Below are 27,105 nucleotides of genomic sequence, written 5' to 3'. Positions count from 1 at the left end.
AGATGAAGAAGAAATTACTTACAAGTCAAATCGGAGGTTCTGCCGCTCTTCAAAGAAGTAGTCCAAAATGAATTTCCGCACAAAGTCTGGGTTTAGCGTATTGTCAATCACCTCTGTTCTTCCAAACTAGACATAAAAAGTAAGATAAAAGACAGATAAGCATACCTTCCTGAGAAATTGCAAGGACATTTTTTTTCAATATATAGTCATTGTGCTTTTCTGAATAGAAGACCATAAAATTGAGATTGTTCGATGCCCAAAATCGACATACATTTATGAAAAAAATGTCCAGGATGAAGTCTGTCAAACGTTAAGGCTTCAACATAACACTCATTAAAACTATTTAAAAGCTGTGCCTTGGTAAGCGATTCAAGTGAGTTACTAATCACCAGCAGGTTTTTCCTCAGGAGACTCATCAGGGGAGAGACTGGTTACAGATGATTATGTACAGCTTCAGAGTAATGAATGCAGAGCTACCTAAGTATCAAGTCAATGGGGGTCAGGTAGGTCCCAGTTTGCCATTTAACTCAGCTTGTTAATAATGCATGCAGATGATGGGCTACTCAGAAATATGAATAACTGGGAATGATTAGGGCTGTGAGATTTGCCCCCTCATTTACATTCATAAATATTCGTTATTTTGCATTGATTGCAGTTCAGACATGTTAGGGTGCACACATACTCATAGAGAGGTTGCATTTAATGATTTAAGTAGGGTTTCTGATCATAATTAGCCCAGATTAATCAATTAAATTAAATTTTAATAGAATAATAGAATCAACATATTTGTTTTCACATTATGTTTCAAAAGATACCGTGAATAATAATTTTGAACTTTTTTGCTAGTGTTATTAATATATAAACATATATTAAATGTCACCATTTAATATATGTATTTTTGCTATGCCAGCACTGTTGCTTGTCGTGATGTCAATGTTGGTCTTTCGGTCGGTTCACCTTGTTGGTCTACACAGAACTACCCAAACAACTATTGGATGAATTGTCATGACATTCATGCTTCCCAGAGGATAAACGCCAATGTCTTTGGTAAGTCTTTCACTTAGGGATGGGCAATATCACCAAAAATGTTATAAAGATAAAAGATTTCAAATCAGTTGATATCAATAATTATTACAATCAATTTCACATTGTTATATTTTTTCAGCTTTTGAACTCTTATGACTCTGCTGACTCCATATGCAGAGCCTGTAATCTCATAGTGAATCAACAGTGGCCATATCCACAAGACAAACAGGCGGAAAAAAGACCTGAGCCCTATGTTTGTGTTTGTTGATGAGGCTTTACAAGAGGTGAAGCCACGGGAGACGAGTGAACATTGTGTGGATTGTAGTTTATTCAGCCTGTCCCTACCTGCCAGGTAGCTAACATGAGCAACCAGCTCTCCGCAGATAATCAGGCTGGTGCATTGTCCAAAACACAAACAGAGCTTATGGAATTTGTGTGCAGATTTTTCTTCTGCTCTGAAACTGATAACGTAACTGGGTGTCTCTGTTTTACTTTGCTAAATCATGTCGTAGAAAGCTGGTCTGCTAGAAATTATGTTAAGAAATAACACATTTACAACAGCAAATACATTCAGTAGAAAAGTCAATTTAATGTACTGAGAAAATTTTAACTTATGCATATACACAAGTTGCAAATATGTTGATACTGAAAGTAACACCAAAATGGTTGATGTGTTTGTCTTCTGTTAAAACACCTGATTTTGAAATGCAACATCAACTGCAGTGATTACAGCCTTATCTATGGTCCGGTTTAGACTCTCAGCACTTGGTCAAGGTCAGAAAAAGATTGTGTTCTGATTTAATACAAAGAAAGTCCTGAGTCACTTCAGACACATGCTTATTTATATTTTACCAAAGTTACACAGTTTAGGAGAATTAAACGGTAATTTCTACACAATATGGTTACTCGTTCTGGCAGTAACCCTGCATGTATCGAATATACATAAAATACTTTTGTTATTCTTGGTCAAATGTCTTGCAATTTAAGTCATAAAGTAGTGTCTCTGTGATGTTTTAAGTTCCTGCCCCGTCCTATACTGAGTAGACATAAAGAAATTTGGATTATGCTGCAGAAGGAGTCTCTGTGGATGTTTTGAAACTTGTTTCCAACATGTATATTTGTCACCAGTGATGTTTTAAGTCTATTTGAATGAAAGAACGATGTCTTTAGGTGATGCAACATGACGTGGCCACACACATATTCTGTGGTAAACAAACTCACCTCTCTCCACTCCTTGTTGCCCATGCCTTGTGCGTAGAGAACACAAACTGTGAAGAACAGAGACAAATAACATTAATATCACAACACACCATTATACATGCTCAAAACTCAGATTAATATATATAGTAGTTATCAAAGTATTTTCCACACATCTGTACAAAGACTTTGTAGCTGTTTTATTTGTAACTAAAGGGAATGGTAAATCTCACGGTACTGTGTTTGTTAGAATATGACTATTACAAACAAAAAATGCATGATTTAGACAAAGTAAAATGACATCAAAGCCTGTAGTAGTTTTATTTATGAAGCTAAACACTAGATATTATATTTCCTTCAGAAGGTGAAAGACATTACTTAAGGCTATTATGCAATTTCCCAAAACAAGAAAGTTATATTTAAGTCAAAGTACTGAGCTAAGTCTTCTCACAGCTTTTCAGATAAGAGAGCGGAGACATATGAACATATTTCACAAATTTATTAGGGACACAGAAGGTAATATTTTAGAAGAGACACAGACGTAAACCAATAATAAAGGTTATGTTTAAAGTGACATATCTATATATTTCCATCATCTTAAGACTCTTCTTTTTTCTCCCTCCTTTCCATCCTCACTCTTTTCTCTTGTCAGGCAGTTTCATATCAGCACACTGAAGTGGCCATGCTCAGCATAATCACAAGTGCTACTCAGCATAAAAGCATGCCTAAATGTATGGCTAAGGCCTGAGCTTCCTCCTCCATCCTCTCATCCTCCTAATCACTGTCATCCTAGTCATCATATTCATCAACTGTCATCACGACCAGGTTGAGTCATTTTTATCCACCAACCTTCTATAAATGTGCTGACATACTTTGTTTTGCAAAGGCAGCACGTGTGTGTGTGTGTGTGTGTGTGTGTGTGTGTGTGTGTGTGTGTGTGTGTGTGTGTGTGTGTGTGTGTGTGTGTGTGTCTGCGAGGAGGTTAATCCTGTGGGTAAAACAAAAAAAAAAACGATTAAATTAAGAGAAGATGGCAGGACATAAGAATAAGAATAATAGAAAAAATAGCTCATAATAAAACCTCGGGAAATAAAACAGGTGGGGGCCGTGGAAGAGATGCCTCTGAACAATACTGCGCAGGAGATGAGAGTTGTGTCCTTTGTGGCACAAGCGCTCAGGCGAGACACTCGGGCTGTTGTAGCGCACACGGAGCGCACACCAGGCAGCTTGTCAGCGCTGTATCTGGTGCGACGATGGCCGTCAGTGCCCTGGCAAGAGGGGTATTATTTTTGCTTCCTTCAATCCAAACATGCTAACACGAGCAGAAAAAAACGTTCTCTCAGTCTTCTTCCATGCCGTCTCCTCCCCTTTACAATAACTGCAGCCGTCTGTGCGTAACGCTGTGCCGATTAGCACCTACCTTTCAAATGTACTAAATATACACGCAGTCACAACCACCGCAATTTTTTTCATTAAGGCAATCGTACTAAATGAACAGGGCATGTTATTCTGCACGCAATCAAGTTTGCACATGTTTACCTTTAGTAGATCAAGTCTTTCTTTGGCACTACTTTCTGAATGAAAAGTGACATTGGGATAGAGACATGTAATATAATTTGGCCAATCGGCACAGCCATCTAGTGGGCAATCATTCTGTTAGCCTGTAAAAGTGGTGTAGCCTCTAGCTGAGCTCTTATATTTACTGTTCAGACATATGAGTGTTATCAATCTTCTCTCTGTCTCTGCAAGAAAGCAAATAAGAACATTTCTGAAGAACTATTCCATTCAGCTGTGGAAGCATTGATACAAACAGATGTTATTAAATATTTTGATAACCAGTTCTTCACCATCCACTGTTTTCATTTTGAGCAGATGAGAGGACAATTCGTTACATTAGTTTTCATAATCCTTGATGTTGCAGACAAATGAGGTGACATTAGTAATGAATGTCAAAAATGTTTGGGCCCCAATGAAAGAGGTTCATCACATTACAATACATTCATAAAAATCGTTTAATAGCTAAAAAGTTAAAACCAGTTCATGAATATTTGTTCAGTCAAAAGTAAAGTCAAGTTGTCAGGTCTCAAATATGAAAGGTCTCATAAGAGTCTGTCGTAGAGTAGATAGGGTTTGCTCTGCTCTAATTCTTGGACAGTACGCAAATAAGCAAATTCCGAGAACATCGACGTACCGCCCTGGCACTAAAAGTATCATAATGACTTTAACTGTGAGGAGAGAGGAGGTGGATTGCCAGCCGTTCTATCAATCTATAGGGAAAAGCTTCAAAGCTTGCCTCACATGTATTATTAGTCAGACCTGCCTTGAGCCAAGATCGCACTTTCTTAAACACTTAGAGTGACTCACAACTTAAATACAAACTAAAGACAACTAAAGAAAATACCTTTCTTCAGTCACTAATTCATTTCATTCTCCTTTACACTCAATTAAATCCAATCATTTTCTTCCGTTTACACCTTCATTTTCTCGCTTCTTGCCTCATTCCCTACTTTCTTTACGTTATGTTGGCAAACTGACTTTATTTAATTGAAATTACTTTCCTTTCTCTTTTCCTTGTGCTTTCTTCATTACTTTTCTCCTCATTGTGAAGCTTGGAAATGATAAGGAGCAAAGATATTTTGCTCTCTGAATTTAAAAAACATTAACAGTGGGTGAACAGATTTGTGGTGGTAGATCTTACTTGGGTCTGATTTGGAGAAGGTGTCCCTGTCCAGCAGGTTCCTGTAAAGACACAAGGGGAGAAAGTAGTTATAAACATGGTTTCCTTGGTGAGAAAGAAATTCATTAGCGGCCAAATGTGTCGCTGAGTGCATTTTAAAACAACTATTTATGTAGTGCGCTGGGCATGAGTCATAACCATCACACTCTGTTTACAGTATCCCTGTGGTGTGAAGACACAAAAAATATTTAAAGTACTAGATGGACCACAGCCATGATACTGAGGCGTATGAGCTGCGGGTGTAAATTACAATATGACAAATATCACCTCTTAAACATATTTATTAAAGGATTATCCTGCCAATGCCTGTCCATACTTTTCTTCAACAATAAATTCCAAGAACAGATCAAAACCAACATAAATCGATTCGGGTGTTGCCTGTGTAGCTATATCCTGATGTTACTTCCATAGACTGTATACAACATTACAGACAAATCATCTTGATTGCCTCCTTGTGTCCGGCTGCAGAATATTTCACGAACAACTGCCTCCTCCCGTGATATTGGATGGGACATGGATCAAACAAACAAGCTAAAAATCTAAATAATAATTATTTGACGCTATTTGGTTTGTGTGAAAGGTGCTATATGATTGATTGATTAATTAATTGATTGATTGATTGATATGCTTACTTACTTTTAGTGTTGTCAAAAAAATGTATAGGGGCTTTAATTTTGGACCAGATAAAATTGTTTTTTAACTCATAAATACCGGCACTATAATATATATACAGTATATATATATATATATATATATATCAATCTCCAACACACTATCTTACAGCCATAAATACTCACTATAGCACTAAATTATTAACCTAAATTAACCTACATTACAAGAGAGCCCCCAACAAGACTATTTACTATTGGAGAAATAACTGCTAAAAATTGCAACATATTATCTTATCTTCACATGTTTGAGTTTTTTTGTGCTCAAAACGGAACCTTCGCAGTTCAAACGGAGAGTAAGCTTCGACTTCGCAATTCACATCCCTTCACAACAAAAAATATCTCAACTCCCCTGTTGCATATAAACAGCCAGGTGAACCTCCACAAACAGCCTGCAATTACTTCCACCATAAACAACACTATCTTCAGGTTGGAGTGGTTTCAACTCATAGACTCTTATTATTTATGGGAATCCAGATTTTTATGGATTTTAATTTCATGCTTGGGAAACACTAAGGTCTAAGCTCCTATTCTCCTGGGACCAGTGATACATTGTGCAGTCCTCTGTCTCAGCAAACCATTGTGTTTCATCAGAGATGGACATTAATGAAATGGCGAAGAATTTATGTTCCCCAAAAAGAAAAGGGGGAAGGCTGGAGAAAATTAAATGGGCTGGTATAGAAGCGGTATGAGACCTAATTCTGATTTGAGAATAATGAGAGAATGAGTGTGAAGGAGGAGAGGAGAGGAGAGGTCAAAAACTTGTCAATGAGGTTAAATCACTCTCTAAGCATATAGGCCACGATGAGAATTTAAATCTACTCTTCAATCCACTTTCTTCGTTCCATTTAATGTGCCCTGACGCTTGCTGGTTGCAGAGAAGGCTTCAGCGTGGAGGTAATGCTTTCAGTTATCCTTTCTATCCCTGGGATTGTGAGAGACTTTGAAAGGCTGTCAGACAAAGCCCTAAAACCATCAGTAGCTTTTTTTTTGTTCCTGTATACTCTTCTCTCTGCTTTTCTTCTTTTCTCATCAACACCACCTATGGCATTTTTCTCTCCATCTCAAGCTCATGTGTTTGTTCTCACACCAAACACACCTTTAGTATCAACTTGGTTATTTCTGCTCATTCCTCATCTAATTCACTCTGCAGCATCGCTTATAGTGATAGCTCACTGTTTCATGTCAAGACACCTTGCAAAACAATTTGTTGTCATTTGTCTCAGATTTCATGTTCCAGTTCAGTCGGAGTGTTTGAGTGTCCTCCCTTAATCTCAAAACACACAATACAGATGCACAGACACTAAATTACTAGATTACCCATTGGTGTGTTTGTCTGTTTGCCCATTGTGTTGTCTGTCCTTGGCAACAAAAATACTGATGGACACAATAATCCATCTAACAAACATTTCCATTGACATTCCTGTTTACATGCTTAAAAGAAAACCCTGGTTAAAACAACATTATGCAACTATTTTACCTTGAAATAACAGCCTCTAAATGGTTTTGAAGCCGATGTGTCACAGGGAGAATGGTGCATCTTTCATTCCAGTTTAGCTCTTATTCTAAAATATTGATTTCTGCATATGCACCAAACGTGTATCAATCCAGCGCTGGTTAGTTCCCAAGTGATTTCAGAGTCTGCAACGGCCAATATTTTGGGGCTTCCAGTGTAGACTCTATCTTCCATTGGTTGTACACTTCTTACAGTCCGAATAGTTTCTTTTATCACACAAGTCAAACACAAAACACAAACAACAATACTTTTTGTAGGTCTTTTAGGTCTAGATGACATTTTGGTTCATCTTTATTATCAGCACTCTGCATATGAATGCAGATCAATTAAAAAGCCAAAAGCCAATGCATTTTGGTCATTGTGTTCGGACTCTTTTGCTCTCCACACGGACTGTTTACTGTTTACAGCTTTCTCAAACGTTATCGGTCTAACTGCAAACCTGAAACCAGAAGACATCCGACCCCTAAATCGTTTCCCTTGCCTACAGATTTTGTATATTCACAGAATGTCTTAACAGAGGTCAGTTCCCAAAAGATACATAATTTCCCACAGCTAGGGGCGTTATGCAATGTCTAAAACTGTGTAAATTGTCCCTCCCAGGGTCCTTGAGTCCAAGTCTTTTAATGTCTTGTTTTATCTGAATATCAAACTATATTTAGTTTACAATAGAGAAAAAGCAGCAAATCCTTCAACCAAAGAAACTGCATTTAGAAAATGATGACGATGATGACTCAATTATTTGGTAACAGTTGCTTATTTTCTGTCAATCTATACTTTATTGATGGAACTGTTTCAGCTCCTGTTTCAGTAATGCTTCTTTAGTATTCTAGTGTTTGAGTAAATAATTTTTATCAATATATTAATAAACTAGATCCGTATTTGTATTTGGATCTGCACCAAATCAAGATCAAGATCCAGAATTATTCTCTGAGAAATCATAGATAATGATTCAAAATGTTAATGTTTGCAATTTAAAAAAAAGATTTATTGGGTACTTCCTTGGGTCATGAATCGGCTTGAAAAAGTCTTCAGGAAGTAACCAGGGATAGAATAATGGGAAATGAAAATAAGAACATCAGAATCACCACCCTTATCCTTACAGCAATGCATTCAGCACAGTGAATAGACAACTACATTAGAGCAATAACACACACTCCAAACAAATACAACTGAGTATTCTCTGTAGCCATATGGTATAATGAATAATAAATGGTTTGCTCTGTGATCAAGTTTTGGGATGCTAAATATTTTCAAAAATAAAATCATATTTGCACTCCATCTGTTGTCAGACCACTGTCCATCACAATCTATGAATAAACCAGGACAACAGAAGATAAATGCACACCTCTATATTTCAGACAGAGTACAAACAGTTATGTGGCAGCATCTGGCTGAAGACGAGGGGTAATTTCCCTTGCTCTGCGTTGGGGGTACAGTTAGGGACACAAGTTAAAATACACTTTCTCCCTTTGAGAGAGAATTTAAGGATCCGCAGTGACTGGCTGCTGCTCAAAGCACATCACACATGGTGGCACTCCAAATGGGCTCCTGGGCTCCCCCTGCGCGCAATACTGTGTGTGTGTGTGTGTGTGTGTGTGTGTGTGTGTGTGTGTGTGTGTGTGTGTGTGTGTGTGTGTGTGTGTGTGTGTGTGTGTGTGTGTCTGTGAGAAACACGTTTTCAGGATTTCCACTTCAGAGGATGATGTGTATGAGTCATGGCTCTCTCTCGTTTTTCTCTCGCTCCTTTCCTTCTTTTCATCCAGAGGCAGACAGCGGAAAGCTAAAAGCTGCCATCCGAGTCACAGAGAAGTCTGCAGGAAGAAAAGGTACCAGACTAAAATAGTTAAAGTATTTTTAGCTGCGAGTTCCTCAAAAAAGAAAAAAATATCTTATTATATTCTCTTGTTAATGTGTAATTTTGACTGTAATTTGTGCCTATTTGTCACATAAATATCAGGCAGGACATCAATCAGCTGATCAACTCTGAAGACAAGCAAGGGAATCCTGCTGTGAAAGAGACAGTTTCCTCTTAGTCTCTGAGAATATTGATTTCTTCCATAGATTTCCCTCAGGCTTTCAGCTTTGCTATGTTTAGATGAGACTCTCTCTCCATCCCTCTCCCTCTCGATCTTTTCCTCTCATCCTTCCATACAAAAATGCCACCTTTGGCTTCTCTGCTGGCTCTCACTCTCTCTGGTGGATGCGCGCTCATTCACACAAAAAACGTCTTGCTCAGTGCATCATCTCTAATTCACTCGCTGCTTAATCACTTCATGATAGTTTCCCCCTTTAATGTGCTGCCACGTCTAACTGGAGGCCACTCCAAATGATTAAACTTAACCCTAAGTGACCCACTCAGCCTTAACTGGGTTGATTATCCACTTTTTTTTAAAGAAAAAGATTCTGGCCGCTATCAGACGTTCCAAATGACATCCAAAATGATGGCTTAAAGGAAATAATCCACACATGCAAGCTGTGACCATGTGCAAATGAAATTGCACATGCAAAACACAATTTCACTGCCAAAGAGCAACTCAAATGCAGGCACTCCTTTTCAATAATTCACTTACTGGGCTTTTAAGGCAATTATTGCAAAAAGAACTGACACCATGCACGAGGCCAAGCACCCCCATTAAATGATTACAAACGCTGGAGACAAACAACTTCCTCTTACCGAGAAGGTAGCTTTCAATAACTGCAAGTTTATTTCTATATTTGATACACATATGGGAGCAGGGTCTCTGTAAGTCCTTATTGGGAGGTGTCACCACTCAGCAGTCATCTTGGCAATGCTCCTGCGCAGTTATTTTGGGTGAACAGGACCAGGATCATGTCCACAGGAATGGGGAGAGAGCCCATAAATGGCTACCATGAAATTAAAAATGCATGGAGATTAAGCGCCTAAATTTGATTAAAACTGCCTAAAAATTTTAATGAATTTGCCCCAAAATAAATGCCCCCCGCCAACATTGGTGATCCTGGATGATTGATATCATGAAGTTGGTTATCACTTTTCTGTGAACACTGACGGTTCCAGATATGAGCAGATGAGGTGGGTTACAAGCCACATAATCAACATCAGAAATCAAGACAGAAGCATTTGCAGTTGTGAATAAATGTCAAAACATTATTCAGTTGCTGATATCATTCCATATTTCCAATTGGAAGTGATATGAATACACGCTCACAAAGATGCAGTATGCTTAGCCCCGGATCTCCACATACACACACACAGACACACACTCACCACACTACACAAAGTCATGAGGCAGATATGACAGTGCTGATCTCAGACTGCTGTCAAGCTAGGCTTCCTCATCCCTAAGGTCGACCCACGTATACCAGTGCAATCCCCTGCCATCCTGGCCCTACCTCTGACGCATCACCTCTGACAGCTGTCACTCACAGCTACAGGAAGTGAAATCAGATACCAGATGGGCAAAAAACACACATGTATACACACACATTCACACATGGGAGAAAGAAGGAATGAAAAAGTGAAACATTGGGACAAAAGATAGACGGAGGAGGTCCATGAAGAGTCGGACAGAAAGGCAGACAGATGGTGATGCAGTATCTTCATCTGATAAAGCAATTCTCTATTTATGTGAAATGTTCAGAAGTCAACGAGGTCAGAGGGGGGGTTGTCTCTCTTTCTGTCACACAAACACACACGGACTGGAGAAACACCTCCGTGTCAACAAGTAGAGCCAAACGATAACAGTAGTATGGGGATGGTAACCATGGCAACTGCTGACATCCAATTGAGGCTACTTGACTGACAGTTGCTGCACAGGCGTGTGCTGTTTTTCCAGCCGGCTCAAAAAGCATGCCACCAGCGCTGTTGTGTTGTTGTTTTTTAAACGCTCACCTTTTCACTTCTTTCCTCTTTTTCCTTCTCTGTCTCCTATCCTCTCCTCTTCCACCCCACTTTTGCCTTCTTCACTCCTCAGTTCCTTCCTTTTCATGTCTTGTTTATCCCTCTCTTCCTTTTTCCCTCCTCTTGTTTCATTTCTCCTTGTTCAAATTAATGAATATTTCCACAATGACTTTTGGACTGGTTCTCGAGGCCGTGTCCCTGCGTGCTACCTTGACGACACAACAGCAAACCCTCCCATCTACAGGGAACCCTCACAATCCTCCCCTTTCTCCACAGAAACAAATTGGGTTTTTAGCCCACTGGAGGAGAGGAGAGGAGAAGAAGGGAGAGGAGAAAAAAAATGATTCAAGTGTTGAGTAAAAGAGAGTTGCACATATAGAGAGGCAGGCCACCTAATTATCAGTCCCAAACTTTGGGTGTGTGTGCGTGTGTGTTGCTGCTCTATTTCTGTCAATGCAGGCGTTATTTGGAGTCCAGGTTTAACCATGGGTGCAGAGAAAGAGAGAAAAGTTGAGAGGGAGAGTGTGAAAAAGACGAGGGAGTTTAAAAGCCACATAACACGGAGGTGCAGAGTTTAGAGGCTGTGTGTGCTTTTCTAGGTTAAGAATTATAGCTGTACAAGTGTGGTTATGGTGCTGCTGCTGCTAATATAATGAATCATTATTGATAAGTAAAGCCTGGCAAGATCTTAAAACAATTTATATATTTTTTTTAATTCCCCTTTGCAGCCATCTTTAGATAAACACACAGAAAGACCATGTATTGTATTGTAACAAGAACACATGGTGTATTTTCTTCATATTTTTTCAATTTCAATAATAAGGTCATAAAACAATGTATGATTTGATATTGGTGGAAAAAGTGATTAATCATATTAACTCAATTAATATGATTATGTTTGTATTATATAGATTATGATTATTTTTTGTAACACTAAATACTTTATACCATACACACACACACACGGCAAATATAGATAATGAATGAATGGACGGACAAATGGATGGAGATTAAGATTAGACAAGTGAGCTTGTGACTTACAAACTAACAGCCTCGTTAACTTGTCAACAGTTTCACTAAAGAGTGATTTCACTTCTAAGCCTCTCAAATGGTTTCATTTCAATAATTGCTTGGGGTCAAAAGCAGTCAAATTATAAAAGCATTTAACAGAATAAGCACATAAATCAATGGAAAAAACGTCCCTGCCCCAGTAATGATCTCCTGACCCCTCACATTTAAAATGCAGCCACTGTGACCAAGCCCTTGGTTGAGAGCTACTGAACTAAATTACTGAACTGTATGCAAAGTAGCTGAAACTAGCTCAACCTCTATGGCAAAAACAAAAGATAAGAAATTATGCTTACAGTTTGATGCATCAGCATTGACAACAAATAATAAATGGCCATTTTCAAGCACATGAATTAGTACATGTATATTTGATATGTTTAATGTATTTATTATATTTCATTCATATGAATTTGTATGCAGGTCTTTAAGTAATGATGGAGTTTTCTTACAGTTTATTATTTAACAAACAGTACAACTCATGCCAGCTGTGTTTGTGTTGAAAATACAAATACAAATAAGCCTTAAAACCTCTAGTGATTAGGATTTATAGTCGCACTATGGAAGTCCCACCGATACACGCAGTCAATAGGAGCCAGTCTCAAATGTCAATCAAGACATTTCAACCCATCTTTATAGGTGCAAATAACTAATTGAAACCAGACTTAATGGAAAAATAAGCACTTGAACAAACACCGATTAGAACAACCTAAAATGACATAAACCATCTTTGTTTGATGTGAACTTTTTAGTTTAGTCCACGTCCCATCGCCTAACACTTAGTTAGATGATTAGGAATTAGTTATGTCGTACATCTTTATATATAGTCTATGGCAATAACTAAGTTATGCAACAGCACATCAAGTTGCTTCTGGGTGAAGACATCTGGTAAAAACCAAAACACCAAAATCCCACTGAAAATGAAAAACAGAAGATTCTTTCAGTTTCATAAATGAAAATTTTTTCTGGCTGTAAATACAATTGAATCATTCTGATTTAACCACTTCTAATGAATCAGTGACTTGACACTGAGCTGAGAAAAATGCAATATTGAGCTCCACTAGATGCTGCATTAGTACCAGCATCTTGTACCAAAACCAATTCTTAATCGGCCTCACCTCAGACGCCCCATCCTCGTCGCCCAAAACTCCCCCTGGAATTTGCTGCTGCTGAGCTCAGTGCATGCAGTGTTGCGTCTTCTCATGACATTTCTTTGGCTTCACATCTGTTTCCTCAAACCTCCCTGGTTCTTGTGTGCTCTTTTCACATACCTTGCTTATTATCCAAGCCTTTAAACACCTTTGATGTTTGTTTATTTATTTTCTATTGTTCTGTCCTCCTATTAGAGGAGAAAGGGGGTTTTCTCACTAGTAGCGCAGAGCATTAAATCCAATCTGTTGTACTTCCTTCTTCCTCCGTTCCTCACTCTCTCTCTTTCTCCCTCTCTCTGTATGACTCTTTCTCTTTGACCGTGACCTGAATAGGGTCTCTGAAGACTGAACCATCTCAATGAACTAGATACAGTTACACACATATAGAGAGACACAAAACCACATGGAGCACCCTGTGCATGCTCCAATGCTTTTCCAGTTCAGCTAACCCTGTTGTCCACCATGTCACACATGTACACAAACAAGTGAATAGATCTAGATCTAATAAACTTCCAACATCTATGCGAACAATAACACTGGGTGGAAAAACAACGAGACTAATCAGAAATTAAAGCGGATCTGTGAATGACAACAGATTCCCTAAGAGACAATTCTCTCAAGCAATTCCTTCCATAATTTACTCTGATCAGTGGGTTTTTAGTTGCAACAGAAAGTAAGAGTAAAGTACGAGTATGCAAATAAACCTGTTGTGGTTACTATGAATGTGAGATCTGCTAACCTGAGGAGCCAGATGGTTTGTTACACACAACCATCGGGGGTAAGTTAAATTGGAAACTGATTGGGGAAAGGGCAGTTTCTTTCAAAGTATAGTAGGCAGGTGATTGGATGAACCATCTATCCATCATTATGTTTGATCCCAGGTGGAAGGAGATTGAGAAAAAAATATTTCCATTGAGAAAAGCCTTAAGTACTGCTCCTTGCTCTTCTTTCAATGAAGAAATAGCTTTAAGTTCTGATATACCAAAGCTACAGAAGCAAGTATGCAAAAATTCATTAAGGGCCAACATTATTGTTAACTAATAGTCGCTTCTCGCTGTCGTCACACCTAAGACAGGCCTGCGTCCGCCAATAGCTCCTCCCTCATAGAACACTGATAGGTGGTTCGGCCACGAGTGGATACCTTAGAGCCTGGCAAGATGGATTCTTGCTTGCAAGAAATCCATACACACACAGCAGCTGAAAAAAGCCTACCCAATGAAAAACAGATGTAAATCCAGTATATCCAGATTTAATTCCGCACGAAACTACACACACTCATCGATACAAACCTCCTAAATATGTCTGGATTCTTTAAATCAACATTCACACATAATTCTAATTTCTTTGAGAAATCAAAGCAAATCTTGACAAATGCCCTCTGACAATGTTGAAATAAAAAAATGCCCAAAAGTAATCAAAAAACCATTGTGTGTATGTGTGTGTGTGTGTGTGTGTGTGTGTGTGTGTGTGTGTGTGTGTGTGTGTGTGTGTGTGTGTGTGTGTGTGTGTGTGTGTGTGTAGCAAGGAGACAACTGAGCATGCTCAGATGATCTCAACAGGTCGCTGAGCACAGGTGCCCGCTTCTCTTTGTGCATGTGTTTTTTTTATCTCATCACACCTTTTCCTCTTCAATTTTACTGATCTATTCAGTTTTGTTAATTTGCAACAGAGCATGATGAAAAGCTCATGCTCCCACACATACCCCAGTCTCTCACACACACTTACACATACTGAAGGGGAGCATCAGCAGCTTGTATTCGCTCTGTGCTTCTCTAAGAGGGCTGCCCTAATTCTTCTTGACAAGGGCTGGAAGAGCCAAGAGAACATCTCAGTACACACACACACGATAAAATATGCCATGCCACTATCCATTTATACACAGACATGTGCAACAAAATACACATCAGTCATGGGCAACACACAGCCAAACATCTGTGCCAGTGGCATTTTACCTTAATTGCCTTTGTCACCGCTTTCAGTGCAGTCTAGTCAACCTCGCCTAGTTTCCTGCATCAACACACACACAGACACATACATACAGACAAAGACACAGACACAGACACACACCCTGCCTGCAACTGCTCAGTACTCACAAAAGCCAAGTCTTCGCAGTTTTACACACTGAACATGAGAAAAATCGGACATGCTCAGATGTTTCTCAAGTCGTGAAAGTGTGTCTGTGTGTGTCTGTGCGTATGGTTGGTTTGCGATTGTGTCTGCCCATGCCTGTCTCTGTGAATAACTGTTACAGACTGACAGACAGCGCGAGTGTGTAAGCACTCATGCATGTTTGTATAACTGTTGTGATGAGGCTTCTCAGAGCTACCATGGGCGACAACAGGGCAAGAGGATGAGGGAGAGACGGAGGGAGGGAGAGAGGGATGAAGACAGGGGGTATTTTTATTTCTCTCCCTCTCTGACTCCCTTCATACAGCGTTAACCTCCATATCTTTCTTTTTCCTGCATTATGAGTGCGCTGTGGCCTTTGGACGATGTTACCAACAGGATGTCGAGAGTGCGTTTGCTCATGTTAGAGGCATGCTTGTGCAGGGTGAGGCTAGGGGCTTTTAAATGAGAAACAGAGGGAGACAAGGAGGGAGGGAGGCTGCATCCCTGGCTGTAAATACAGCTGTTGGGGTGATTTACTGTATGTCAAGTAATCTTGCTCGTCAAACAGTCTAAATCTGTGTTGTAATGACAATCTGAGAGCTCGGTGCTGTAGTCTTTCTTTTGTGAAAGTGGAAACAGGAAAAATCATAATCAGATACAGTAAATTTTCTGTCCACATATTACACCCAACATGTAAAAAAAAAAAATTGTGTATTGTGTATATATAGAATTTAGCAGGAATGTTTTGAATTGTATTATTACGACTTTATATCCCCGAGGATGCAATCTACTGTGTGTGTGAGTGTGTGTGTGTGTGTGTGTGTGTGTGTGTGTGTGTGTGTGTGTGTGTGTGTGTGTGTGTGTGTGTCTCATGCAGAAAATGTCATCAGCTGCCTGACTGATGGGAGGTGCAGCGGCACGACTACCTGCGAGTGTAAGTGAATGCTTAAGTGATGGCTTTAAATGCATGTGTGCGCATGCCGTGAGGATTATGTACTGTATTGGTCTGTATGTGTCAGCCCTCATGCAGTCCTTCACTTGAATTGCTCTCCAGGGCTTTCTGTTGTACATCTTTGCACCTATTGATGATTTAATTTGCTACTGGGGCTCCGGCACGTTCAGCGATGGTCCATTGAGCATAGCTTTTAACGCCTGTTTGACCCAGAGAGGTCAAACAGTCTCAGTGCTTATTTATTTTACAGGAATATTTTAAAAATAACTCTAAAGAACCACCCGCTCTGATGAGATCATTTCTCACACTACAAATCCAATACGTCTAAATATATTTATTAAAATATGTACAAAAAAAAACATGAAATCGGATCTCTGAAGTAAATGTTCTTTTAAAGGCTTGTTTGAACATTTTCATACATGTAGGTGTGTTTTGACAATGACATAAACATTCATAACATTGATAATTGTAAAAAAGTGTTATAGTGCTATTGACATTTTTAAACGCTATGCAGTTATCTGATGTCTCCTACACTTTTGTATTTATTTGATAACAACATAACTTATAATTTTAACCAGATATAACTTATGAATGTACCTGCTTGGCAAAGGTCTGTGATCTAATGAGAACATTTTCTACAAATAGAAATAATTAATGAAAAAAACGTACATGCAGTGATTACCATTAGCAGATATGATTGAATATAAATTTATTATTCATAGATGGTGTTGATGATATCCCTACTTGTGACCTCATTTTCAGCACCTTGCAAGTGGAGCCAGATTTTATACTTTATACTTTATATACTGTTTTATATAACGACACAGAACCTACGCTGTAGCCTACACAAGTGGTATTCGTCGCTGCAGGGGCATGGACCCGGGACAGTGGAGCTGTCCGTGACAGAGTGCGCACAGCCCGGCCATAGCGCCACCAAGCCCAGGGCAGCCACCCAAGGAGCCATGCACAGCTCCACTAGGTCTGTTTACACTGTTCATTTTGGCTCTTTTCATACTTACATAATAAAGCTTATTTTTTTTTACAGTTTTTTAACAGCTTGTCAATTTACTATTCCTCTCTGTGTCTCTATCTTCTGAGACTGCGGACTGCCAACCGAATCAAGCCAAACCGAGCGCGTCCCACCATCTCCTCCGGCTCTCCATACATTGCTAAGTTTACAAATTCTGTTGTCTTTACCAAGTCTGAGTTTAAACATTTGTTTGATCACACTGTTTGCGTGTGTGTGTGTAAGCGTGTGTGGCTGTCTGCATGTCAGCGAGAGAGGACGAGAGAGATGTGAGCAGTGGAGTCAGTTGTTTGTGTGTGTGTCTGTGTGTGTGTGTGTGTGTGTGTGTGTGTGTGTGTGTGTGTGTGTGTGTGTGTGTGTGTCTGTGGGCAACGGCATTTGTATATGTAGCCATGCCTATGATTTTGTCACCATGAAAGCTGCAGCATGCACATGAGAGAATAAAAACAGGTTGGCACACCTTCCTTGTCATTGAGTAAAATCGGAGCAATGAACATACACTCTGTATCTGTCGCACATAGTGCCTTGATTAATATAATGGGATATATGATCATTTTTAAAGGAAAAGGATAGGTATACGACACAAGTGTACGGCTGTGCGTGCAGACAGGTGAGATTGTCATCTAAACAAATTCCTCTGACAGACAAAGCTATGCAGAAATACCACACATACCACACAAATTCACAACTACACCTCTAGCTCCCACACTCGGTGACTGTCCTTAAACAAATACAGTAATGTTACAGTTTATTATTTGCAACTATCACACTCACTCTGCTCAGGTTAAGTTGCTGATGTGAAAGGCATTCGTATTTGTGTGTCTGTGTCCTTGAGTCCATGTTTTATCACCTGCATTTTAAAATAACTCCACAGCTGTCCAACCTTGAGAGTAAGGCCAATGGCATTACCTATTACCCCACTACTTACTATATCTGAATGTGGTAGTACATAACTCACTGTTGCGTTGTGTGTGTATGTTAGTGGACACATAGCCCTTGACCTTTGCCAATGACATGCTCTCCCTCTTCACCAGATCTTTATCAATCTATTTTCTCCCTGCAGCTATCCAACTTGATGTATGGAGTGTAGGCATTGTATCAGTGTGTGGTTTGTGTGTGTGTGTTCTCAAAGTGTGTCTAGTGTGCAATTAAACACACAGAGACTCACAGTGCACATACTGTCTGGTAACTTATGTAGAAAAAACACCCGCAGCGAATGAACAACAGAAGGAAGGAGGTCAATAGTAATTTCCTCCCAGCGCATTAATCTTTACTGACCTGACTAGAAGAAGCCCAAACCTGATTACAGAACAGGACCTCCAACACACAACCTTTCACAGATACACAAAAGCCAACAACACACTCATGAACAGAGCTAGTGTACCACGGACAAGACAAAGGCATCAATCCAAGCTCAGAAAGGGTTTTTCTTTCAATATAGCTTTGTCTCCCTGATTGCCAGCACCAGTGTGTTGTCATCCAAAATCATTTGCACCCCCTGCTGTTCACAACCATGTGTAAACACACAGGAAAAGTTATTAGCCGTCGTGTCACTGCGCACACGCAAACACATCCCTTTTGTGCTTTTGGCTGGCATTGAACCAGCGCGCAGCAGGCGACCCCGTCTTCCCTTCAAAGTGACGGTTGTCAGCGGTGTCTTCAATAAGAGGACCATTATGTTAGCTCCACGGGACCAAAAAGGTCAACGCAATCACTCCCCGTAGACGGAAAAGAGTGAGCAACCCGAAAATAGATAGCAGCTTGGTCATGACTTGTAATTTTAAAGGACGGGGTTGCAGGGTAAGTGGTTCACTCGGAGCAAAAATATGAGGGTGTTTGATGAAAGATCTGCTGTCACTGTTTTAATGAGAGAAATGGCAGGATTAATAAATAGCAAGATTTAAAATGTGAATTGGTAAAAATCAATGGTGTGAAGTCCACTGGATGCAATCTAGAGCATGTGATCTTTTGAGAGTCACTTAAAATTCCTTGAAATGAAATACTTGCTGCTAGCAGTGTCTCATGGAGTCAACGATGGATTCTAATAAACTAGTATCAATAAAACAAGCATGGATAACATCACTTTTCAACCTGAACATTTATCATTTTTTTCTCAGAGATTATGTTCCAACAGCAGGGGCCTGAAGTCCAAATAATAGTAATATCTCATTTCAATAGTCCAAAGTCTCTGTTTTCCTAAGATCCAACCTTACACAACCTATATTTATCCAACCTACTTTTTATCCTTTTCTTGGCAGTGGCCCAATAACCTGAAGTGTCCTCCCACTATCTGCTCCTCAGGCTGAGATTCCACCAAATCCACCAAATGTTTTCATATGAAGTCTTACATTTGGTAGTTGCAGTGGTTTTTAGGGTGTGTTCCAGTGATTGCATGTACAGTACACTGCTCTAGAGGAGGCTGCAATTCATAGTATATCTCGAATATCAATATGTTTGAGGAGGGCTAAAATGATTGAGGACTGAGGGCTCAATAGTCCATCAACTCTATCCTACATCTTCTCCTCACCAAAATCAATCCAAAAGCTGATTGATTAAAATTGGTTTCAATATTGTTTTGTGCAACAATCAAAAAAACAAGTCACCTTAATTTAATTTACTTCACTTTTCCACTATTTAAGGAACACGTGCCTGTGTGTAATCTGGAGTTATGGTGAAAGATTTACAGTAAAAGAAACGATAAATATATTGTTTTTCGGCAACCTCGTATCAAAAGTATTCCATCAAACCTACACTGAGCACTGGCTTAAGGCAATTCCGTTGTTTTTTAGACGTATAACTGTGCTTAAAGAGCATTGAGATTGTCATCGGAACAAATTCCTTTAGCAAAGAAATCTATGTAGAAATACCACAATGGTAATTCACGAACATACCAAAGACGACAGAATGAAAAACACGATGTTGTAAATGACGGACTGTGCTGCTGTTTGTGTTGGCAACATGAACAACTGACTATTCTCTGGGTAAACATTAGTAAATCAGACCGGACAAGTGATAGAATGGCTGCAGGGGTGGCAGAGGCCAAAACAAGCTCGTTGTCCGGTCATAGATCACTGCTGCTTTTCTGTCCTAATACATAATTAATCACATTCAGCATCCAGGTTTAAAAATGATTACATGAGCAGCTTTGAAACTAGCTGGGCTAAGTCAGGTTTTCATCCAAATGGCTGACATAAAATATGGATTTTTGAAGAACTAATAGAACTGGTAGGAGGCTATCTAATGCAAATGACAACGTGGTGTTAACAGTTTCATCCCTGTGCGTGTAGTCCTGCTGCGCTCAACACCAGCACTTAGACAAATGAAGAGAGAGTGGAACGAGAGGTTACAAGCACACTACGATTTGAACTCAATGGGAGTTTTCCAGCTTCACACTGTCAGTATGCGCCTGCCAACACAGACTATCATGCTGCCAAGTGAGCCCATTCAAAATTAGACAAAGGCCAGGTTTTCCACTAGGAGACAGCATACAATGGACCTCTTTAAAACCATGACAAGCATGTGATGACCTAGTCTGCCAACAGCCAGCTGATTGTGACGACAGGCTGTGTGGGGAAGCCTCCAATCACTGACTTTAGACTTTGTACTGTAGATTATATCCACATCATGCAATGTGCTCACAACACATCCACAAATATCAACAATCAATTTTAAGGAAAAAAATGCAATTGCCAAAAAATACAGGCCTAAACTTCTCTTACGCAACAGGTATTTGACTTGATAAGAAAATAACAAATACAGGACCACTTGTGGTTTGAAGCTGATGTGATGACATATTTTTGAGTGAACCTATTAGGATCAGGGCAGTCGCGTGTCCCAGCCTTCAGGCCTGAACAAATATGACCTTGTTTTCAAATTTAGCTTCCTTTCATATTTCAAAACCAGCCTTTACTGAAGTCAGTCAGGAAATCTTTGCAACGCACGATATTAGATGCATGACGAAGCCGGCACATGTTGTGGCAACAGGGAAAACTAGGCCGAGACTTCTGTTTTTATTCTCGTCATGGCTCGACAGCACAGAGAAGGTAGACACAAGAGGGAGCGTGGGAATTATTGCTGTCAATAGTCTCGATGTTTGCTGACAGTGCTGCGATGCATCGCAAGAAACAGAGTGTGGAGCGAGAGACAAAAACTCTGGAGAAAAAAAAACAGTTTAGGTCCTACTCAGAAGCCCGTCCCTTCCTCATCTCTCCCAGGCAGGCTGGTTTCGTGTGTGCATGTGTTATTTCGGACTTTTCTATCAAGCTGGTAGGAAAAAGTCAGAGTAATCCACCAAAGACAACAACTTTTAGTGACATGTTGCTTGGTTGTGTGTGTGTGTGTGTGTGTGTGTGTGTGTGTGTGTGTGTGTGTGTGTGTGTGTGTGTGTGTGTGTGTGTGTGTGTGTGTGTGTGTGTGTGTGTGTGTGTGTGTGTGTGTGTTGTAACAGCAACCCAAATTATAAACAGAGGCATAATATATTGTCCAGCATGGGGCACTTTAACATTCCTTTAAATATGAAAAAATGTGCTCTGATTACTTCTACTCACGTCAGACTGAAAGAAAACACGGCACGGACCAAAAGTAAAGTAAAACATCAGGAAATAACAACAAATGTAGATTTTCCAGACGAGAAAGAAGGTGATCATACTGTAAAGGTACGAAAAAGGAAAAAAGTGCCAGCTTTAAAGAAGGTATATTATGCTCACATTCAGGTTCATAATTTTACAGATTAGATGCTAGACATACATGATGGAAATGTGGGGCATAATGATGTCACATGAGATTACAATGATGTGGAAGTACCGGCGGGACAACAGACGATCCATCTAATGAGCAGTGTTTTCTGTAACTTTGCAGATCACATTATAAATAACACACTGGAGGACAGGGAAAAACTGAAAAAGCATTATATGTCTCCTTTAAGATGCTGGAACCAAGGCTGCAACAACTAATCGATTTAATCAATTACAAAAATAGTTGGCAATTAGTCGGGTCTTATATAATGCTGGGCACACACTGCAGCAGCGTCTCCTGAGGTTGGGGCAGTAAACCAGCCAATCCCGTGCCTTGCGTGGCTCACGTGAGGTCTCCTCTGGAGAAGAATGCCGCTAATGATAGAGCGGCGGCAAGTCGTTAAAAGTGTGCGAACACTTCACAATTAAGTCTTCCAAGAAGACCGTTAGCTGCAAACTGTGTAAAGCTGATTTCAAAATGAAGAACATCACGGTGATATGAAAAGTATTGATTGTAGTGTCTATTCAATATCTCAGGTTTGGGAACAACACCAAAAGGTAATCAGATCGAGAAGCATTGCTCTACTCATGTGGAAAATAAAGAAAATAAGGACCGTCTACAGTTGTGGGTTGCTGTTGCTCAGGAGGTAGTGAGGGTCATCCACTAACCAGAAGGCACAGAAGGCATGGTTTGATCCAAGACTCCTGCAGTCTCTGGTCTGTATTCCAAAATGTACTTGGGCAAGACACTGAACCCCTAATTGCCCCTGTCGGCTGTGCAAGCGGTGTGTGATGGAAAAATCACTGTAAGAATGTATATGTGTGTGTGTGTGTGTGTGTGTGTGTGTGTGTGTGTGTGTGTGTGTGTGTGTGTGTGTGTGTGTGTGTGTGTGTGTGTGTGTGTGAGTGTGAAATAACAGGTAACAGCCTGTGTGCTGGCCCGATCAATGGCCATAATAGAATATTTGGACTTGGGGCCATTCACCACAGAGTCTCCTTGCTCCAACATGTAGGTGGTGACGCTAAAGAGCATCAGGGAGTAATTTATCCTTCTGTGACTGAGTTCAGGTGAGGAATGGCTTATGTGTACACTCATTCATATATGTAGCCCCGGCACCATACAGTATGTGTGAACATACTTTGGTGCATGTGTGCTTTTGTGCAACGCAGTGGGCAGAGCTGAGTAGCGTTATCGATCCAAGCTGATTCCGCAGGCTCCCCCATCAATCAGCAAAATGTCTCCAGCTAACTGCTGAGTCCGAGCCCAACTCTTACTTCCTAGCATCAGGGCATTATCACAATAAGCTGCAGATGCGGGCTCACAGGATCTGTCAATATTTCTACAACGATTTTATCACCACATACTACACAACAATTACACAGGAGGAGCTATGCGGACTGAGAGCGCCTGCTCAAAGGCTTTCGAACTTTCTCTTTTCTCGCCTTCTTTGCTCTCCATCATGATAAGTCATTCAGTGTCTTAAAAATAATTAATAAGTGTGAACACGAGAGATGATTATGTGTCACTTGTTCGCAAATTGCCTGTTACAGTTTTTCCCCTAACAGGTGGAAACATCTTAAAACCCAGAACGCACACTCTAAGTGTTTCAAGAACACTGATTTGCATTGGAAATAAGCCAAATCAACTCATCACTGCAGATTTTTACACTCATTTCAATTTGATAGACTCCAACACTCGAATCTGGACTCCGCTACCTGACCTGTGAAGATGGATTTTTATCCAAGCTCCCTCTCTCTGTCATCCTCGATCAATTGTGAATGACAGCAACAATCATTGCAGCCACAACGCACATATCAAAACATTGCTCACTCTCAGGCCATTGTCTACTCAGTTAATTTTCGCACTTTAACACCCCCCTACACACATGCACAGAGGGGAAACCTAAAAAAGTAGTAACCATGGTGATATTGTGCACTGCCCATTGTGTCCACTTACATAGTGCATATATAAAGATACACACAGCCTATATGCTAAAACCTCACAAACGCGTACAGTAAGTGCACACAAACACATACCTACCCGTAACCATGGCATTCCCGCTCTCCCTCAAGTTGAAGGTGGGAGGGCAACCACCCACAAAAGACACTCGGCCACTGGGGGAGTCTGAGGAGCTGGGTGACTCAGACATTAGCAAACTTTCCTGAGCATGTTCATATATTCTACTGGAAGATGACATGAGCACTATGTTACTAAGGAGATGAAGCTGTAATCTACTGGAAACACAGCAACCGCAGTATCTGAGGGACTCGAGCAGGAAAGGCATCTACATCACATAAAGACATAAAGTTTATCTTTGAACTGCGTCACAATCAGGCCAAATAAAAGCAGTGCCAACATGCACTGTTTCCTGTGTTAAACTTTAATCAAAATCACGTGACTGACTTCTGTGATAGGACCTAGTTTGCCAGTAGAATCACAGTAAAGGAGATTAAAAGGATAGATAGATTTATGTTGAATGTTTATTTATGTGAATTTATGTTCAATTCCAGTTAAGGTGTAAGAGATAGCATTTTGTACACTGCTAAAACTCCCTCAGTGGAATTAGTTACTGATCAGTATTGTTTGAGATTCATGTTTTCATCAAAACAGCCCAACACAACAATGCACTGACAGCATGGCAACACCCGGGAAAAAAATTCTAGATTCAGGAAACTTTTACGGCTTTTTCTGTTCTACATTTGAATAACACAGATATACACGCACGCACACACACACACACACACACACACACACACACACACACACACACACACACTGCACAATTCAAATAGAAGTTCATGTAAACAAAGGAGCGCACATACTCTTCATACTGAGTGTCACCAATCCTCAGCTTATTGGAGCATGTTTTTAAAGCCTGTAGAAATATAACACTGTTGATGATATCACTGCTTACCACAAACACCGTAACCTATTTTACCATGACAGTGCAGCCTCAGGGATGTGACACAATGCCAAGTGTTTATGAGAAAAAACATTATTTTCACATGGTTTTGAGTGTTGTCCATTCTGAACATTTACAGGTGTATTAAAGGCAACAGTCATGGTAAAAGACGTCACAGAGAGCTTGTGTAAAATATGACCTCTTTCATTTGATGGAGGCAACACATTTATAAGATTATCTTCTCAAAACATGTGGCTGAACCTGTGAAGAATACAGCCTGTGGGTCACCAGTGTGGCAGGAAAAATACCACATTCTCTACATTTCTCTCCCCTGCTCATACGCAGAGAACAAAATCCCCCCCCTGAATGAGAGGGGAAGACCCCCTTCAAAGGGGGTTAAATACACTCCAGCCTGGTCCCCAGCCTTTCCCTGTCTGTTTCTATCACATCATGATACTTGCACACACACAGATGCACCCTAACACAACACAACTCCTTGGTACACTAGACATGTTTTTAATGCATTCATGCAAAAATGATTGCCTCTTTTGACAGGGGGGGACACCAACGACAACAACAACAGCATCATCAGTCGCGCACTGCAATGGCACACAATGATGGATGACACATCTTAACTTGATCCCACTACTAAGGACAAAATTTCCAACGTACGAATGCTGTCATCTTGCTGTGATGACATCTTTTGGAGCCAAAGTCTGTGCAGAATCGGGGGGAATGAAACCCCACTGTTATTGCAAGTCAGTGTCAGCTGTCAATCATAACTTTTCACCCAATTTTAATAGCATCAAATAACAAATCAAAACCAAATTTACAATACAAATTAGCAGTTGTATATAAATCAATGTGGTAAGACCTACCTGGAATTATAGCGATTTGGCAAATTATGGTTTATGATTTATACTGCAGCCAGCCACCAGGGGGCGATCAAGACACTTTTTGAACCTCTTTTGATTCCAATTTTGGGTAGCTGCCATGTCGTCCATCTTTATTTGCAGTTGAAGATCCCCACCCATCCACTGACACGGAGGAGGGAGGTTTTATGACCCATACTGAAGCCAGTCACTAGGAGGCGATGGAGACACTTTAGGTGTAACTTTGGAGTACCTGCCATGTCATCCATCTTTACATACAGTCTAGGGTCCCATTCACTAACATGGAGGATACAGGGTTTATGATCTTTAGTGAAGCCAGCCACTAGGGGGCGATGAAGGCGATAGGGTTTATGACCTATACTGCAGCCACCCACCAGGGGGCGATGGAGGAGAATAGGTTTATGACCTATATTGCAGCCAGCCACCAGGGGGCAATGGAGACACTTTTGGCTTCACTTCTGCAGCTGTCATGTCTTCAATGTTTATAAACAGTCTATGCCATAACAATGTTTAACAACTTAGCTCTTTAGCATCCTTCGTCCACTTCAGGGACACAATAAAGCTCTATCCCACTGTGCTATATTCCATACAATGCTCATGATCACATATCCAGCTGTGCATTTATTTACATTATTATCATACTTTATGTATGTATTTGGTTTTCTACGGGCATCTCCTTAAACGTGTAGCTAACATAAGCAAAAAAAGCTAAAGCAGCTTCGGTACTCGTAACCAAGTTTGTGTTGACATTTTGATTGTTACAGCACTGAGAAAATATCCTCAGAAGAAGTACATTCTTTCCTGTAACAGTCATGTGTACATGTTGTCATTCATAAATAGTTTTGACAGCACGACAGCATTTGACGGTTTCTCTGCGTATTTGAGAATAAGTAGCGATAACGCGACAGTTTGGTCGGTGAAACAGAAACTTGGACGGAGTTGGAAGTGAACAGGCGGAACTTCCAGCTGCGTGTACGGCTCGGTGTATTTCCAGTAAACCCCTGGTCTGAAGATTACGATACACACACAGGTGAAAGAGAGACACGTTCGCCTACCTGCAGGACACCGTGATTTCAACTTTGGTGGCAGGGATAGACGCGTTGAGCGGGTCGAAGTCGCCTATCGACGCCATGTTTAAGAAACTGTTGTTCATCCTGTCAAAAAAAAAAGGAAAACAATGCTTCTCCTCCGGGTTTTCTCCCCCTGTGCAGTCCAGCGGCTTTATACGAGCGACGAAAAAGAAGGAGG

At 40.3% G+C, this 27,105-nt stretch overlaps 1 protein-coding gene across 1 annotated transcript in view; it reads right to left on the bottom strand.

The window, feature by feature from the left end:
• Positions 1–27,105, bottom strand: part of LOC118101622 (copine-8) — a 76,202-nt gene extending 49,097 nt beyond the window's left edge. The window contains exons 1-4 of the mRNA XM_035147536.2: positions 26,913–27,105; positions 4,922–4,962; positions 2,248–2,294; positions 23–126 (exon numbers count right to left, since the gene is read on the bottom strand). Of these exons, the coding sequence (XP_035003427.1) occupies positions 23–126; positions 2,248–2,294; positions 4,922–4,962; positions 26,913–27,010 (290 nt within the window). The 5' untranslated portion in view covers positions 27,011–27,105. The remainder of the gene's footprint in view (positions 1–22; positions 127–2,247; positions 2,295–4,921; positions 4,963–26,912) is intronic.

Source organism: Hippoglossus stenolepis, chromosome 22 (genome assembly GCF_022539355.2).
Source record: "Hippoglossus stenolepis isolate QCI-W04-F060 chromosome 22, HSTE1.2, whole genome shotgun sequence".
Classification (NCBI taxonomy): domain Eukaryota; kingdom Metazoa; phylum Chordata; class Actinopteri; order Pleuronectiformes; family Pleuronectidae; genus Hippoglossus; species Hippoglossus stenolepis.
Note: the sequence above shows the minus strand (reverse complement) of the source record. Positions and strands in the feature narration are given on the sequence as shown.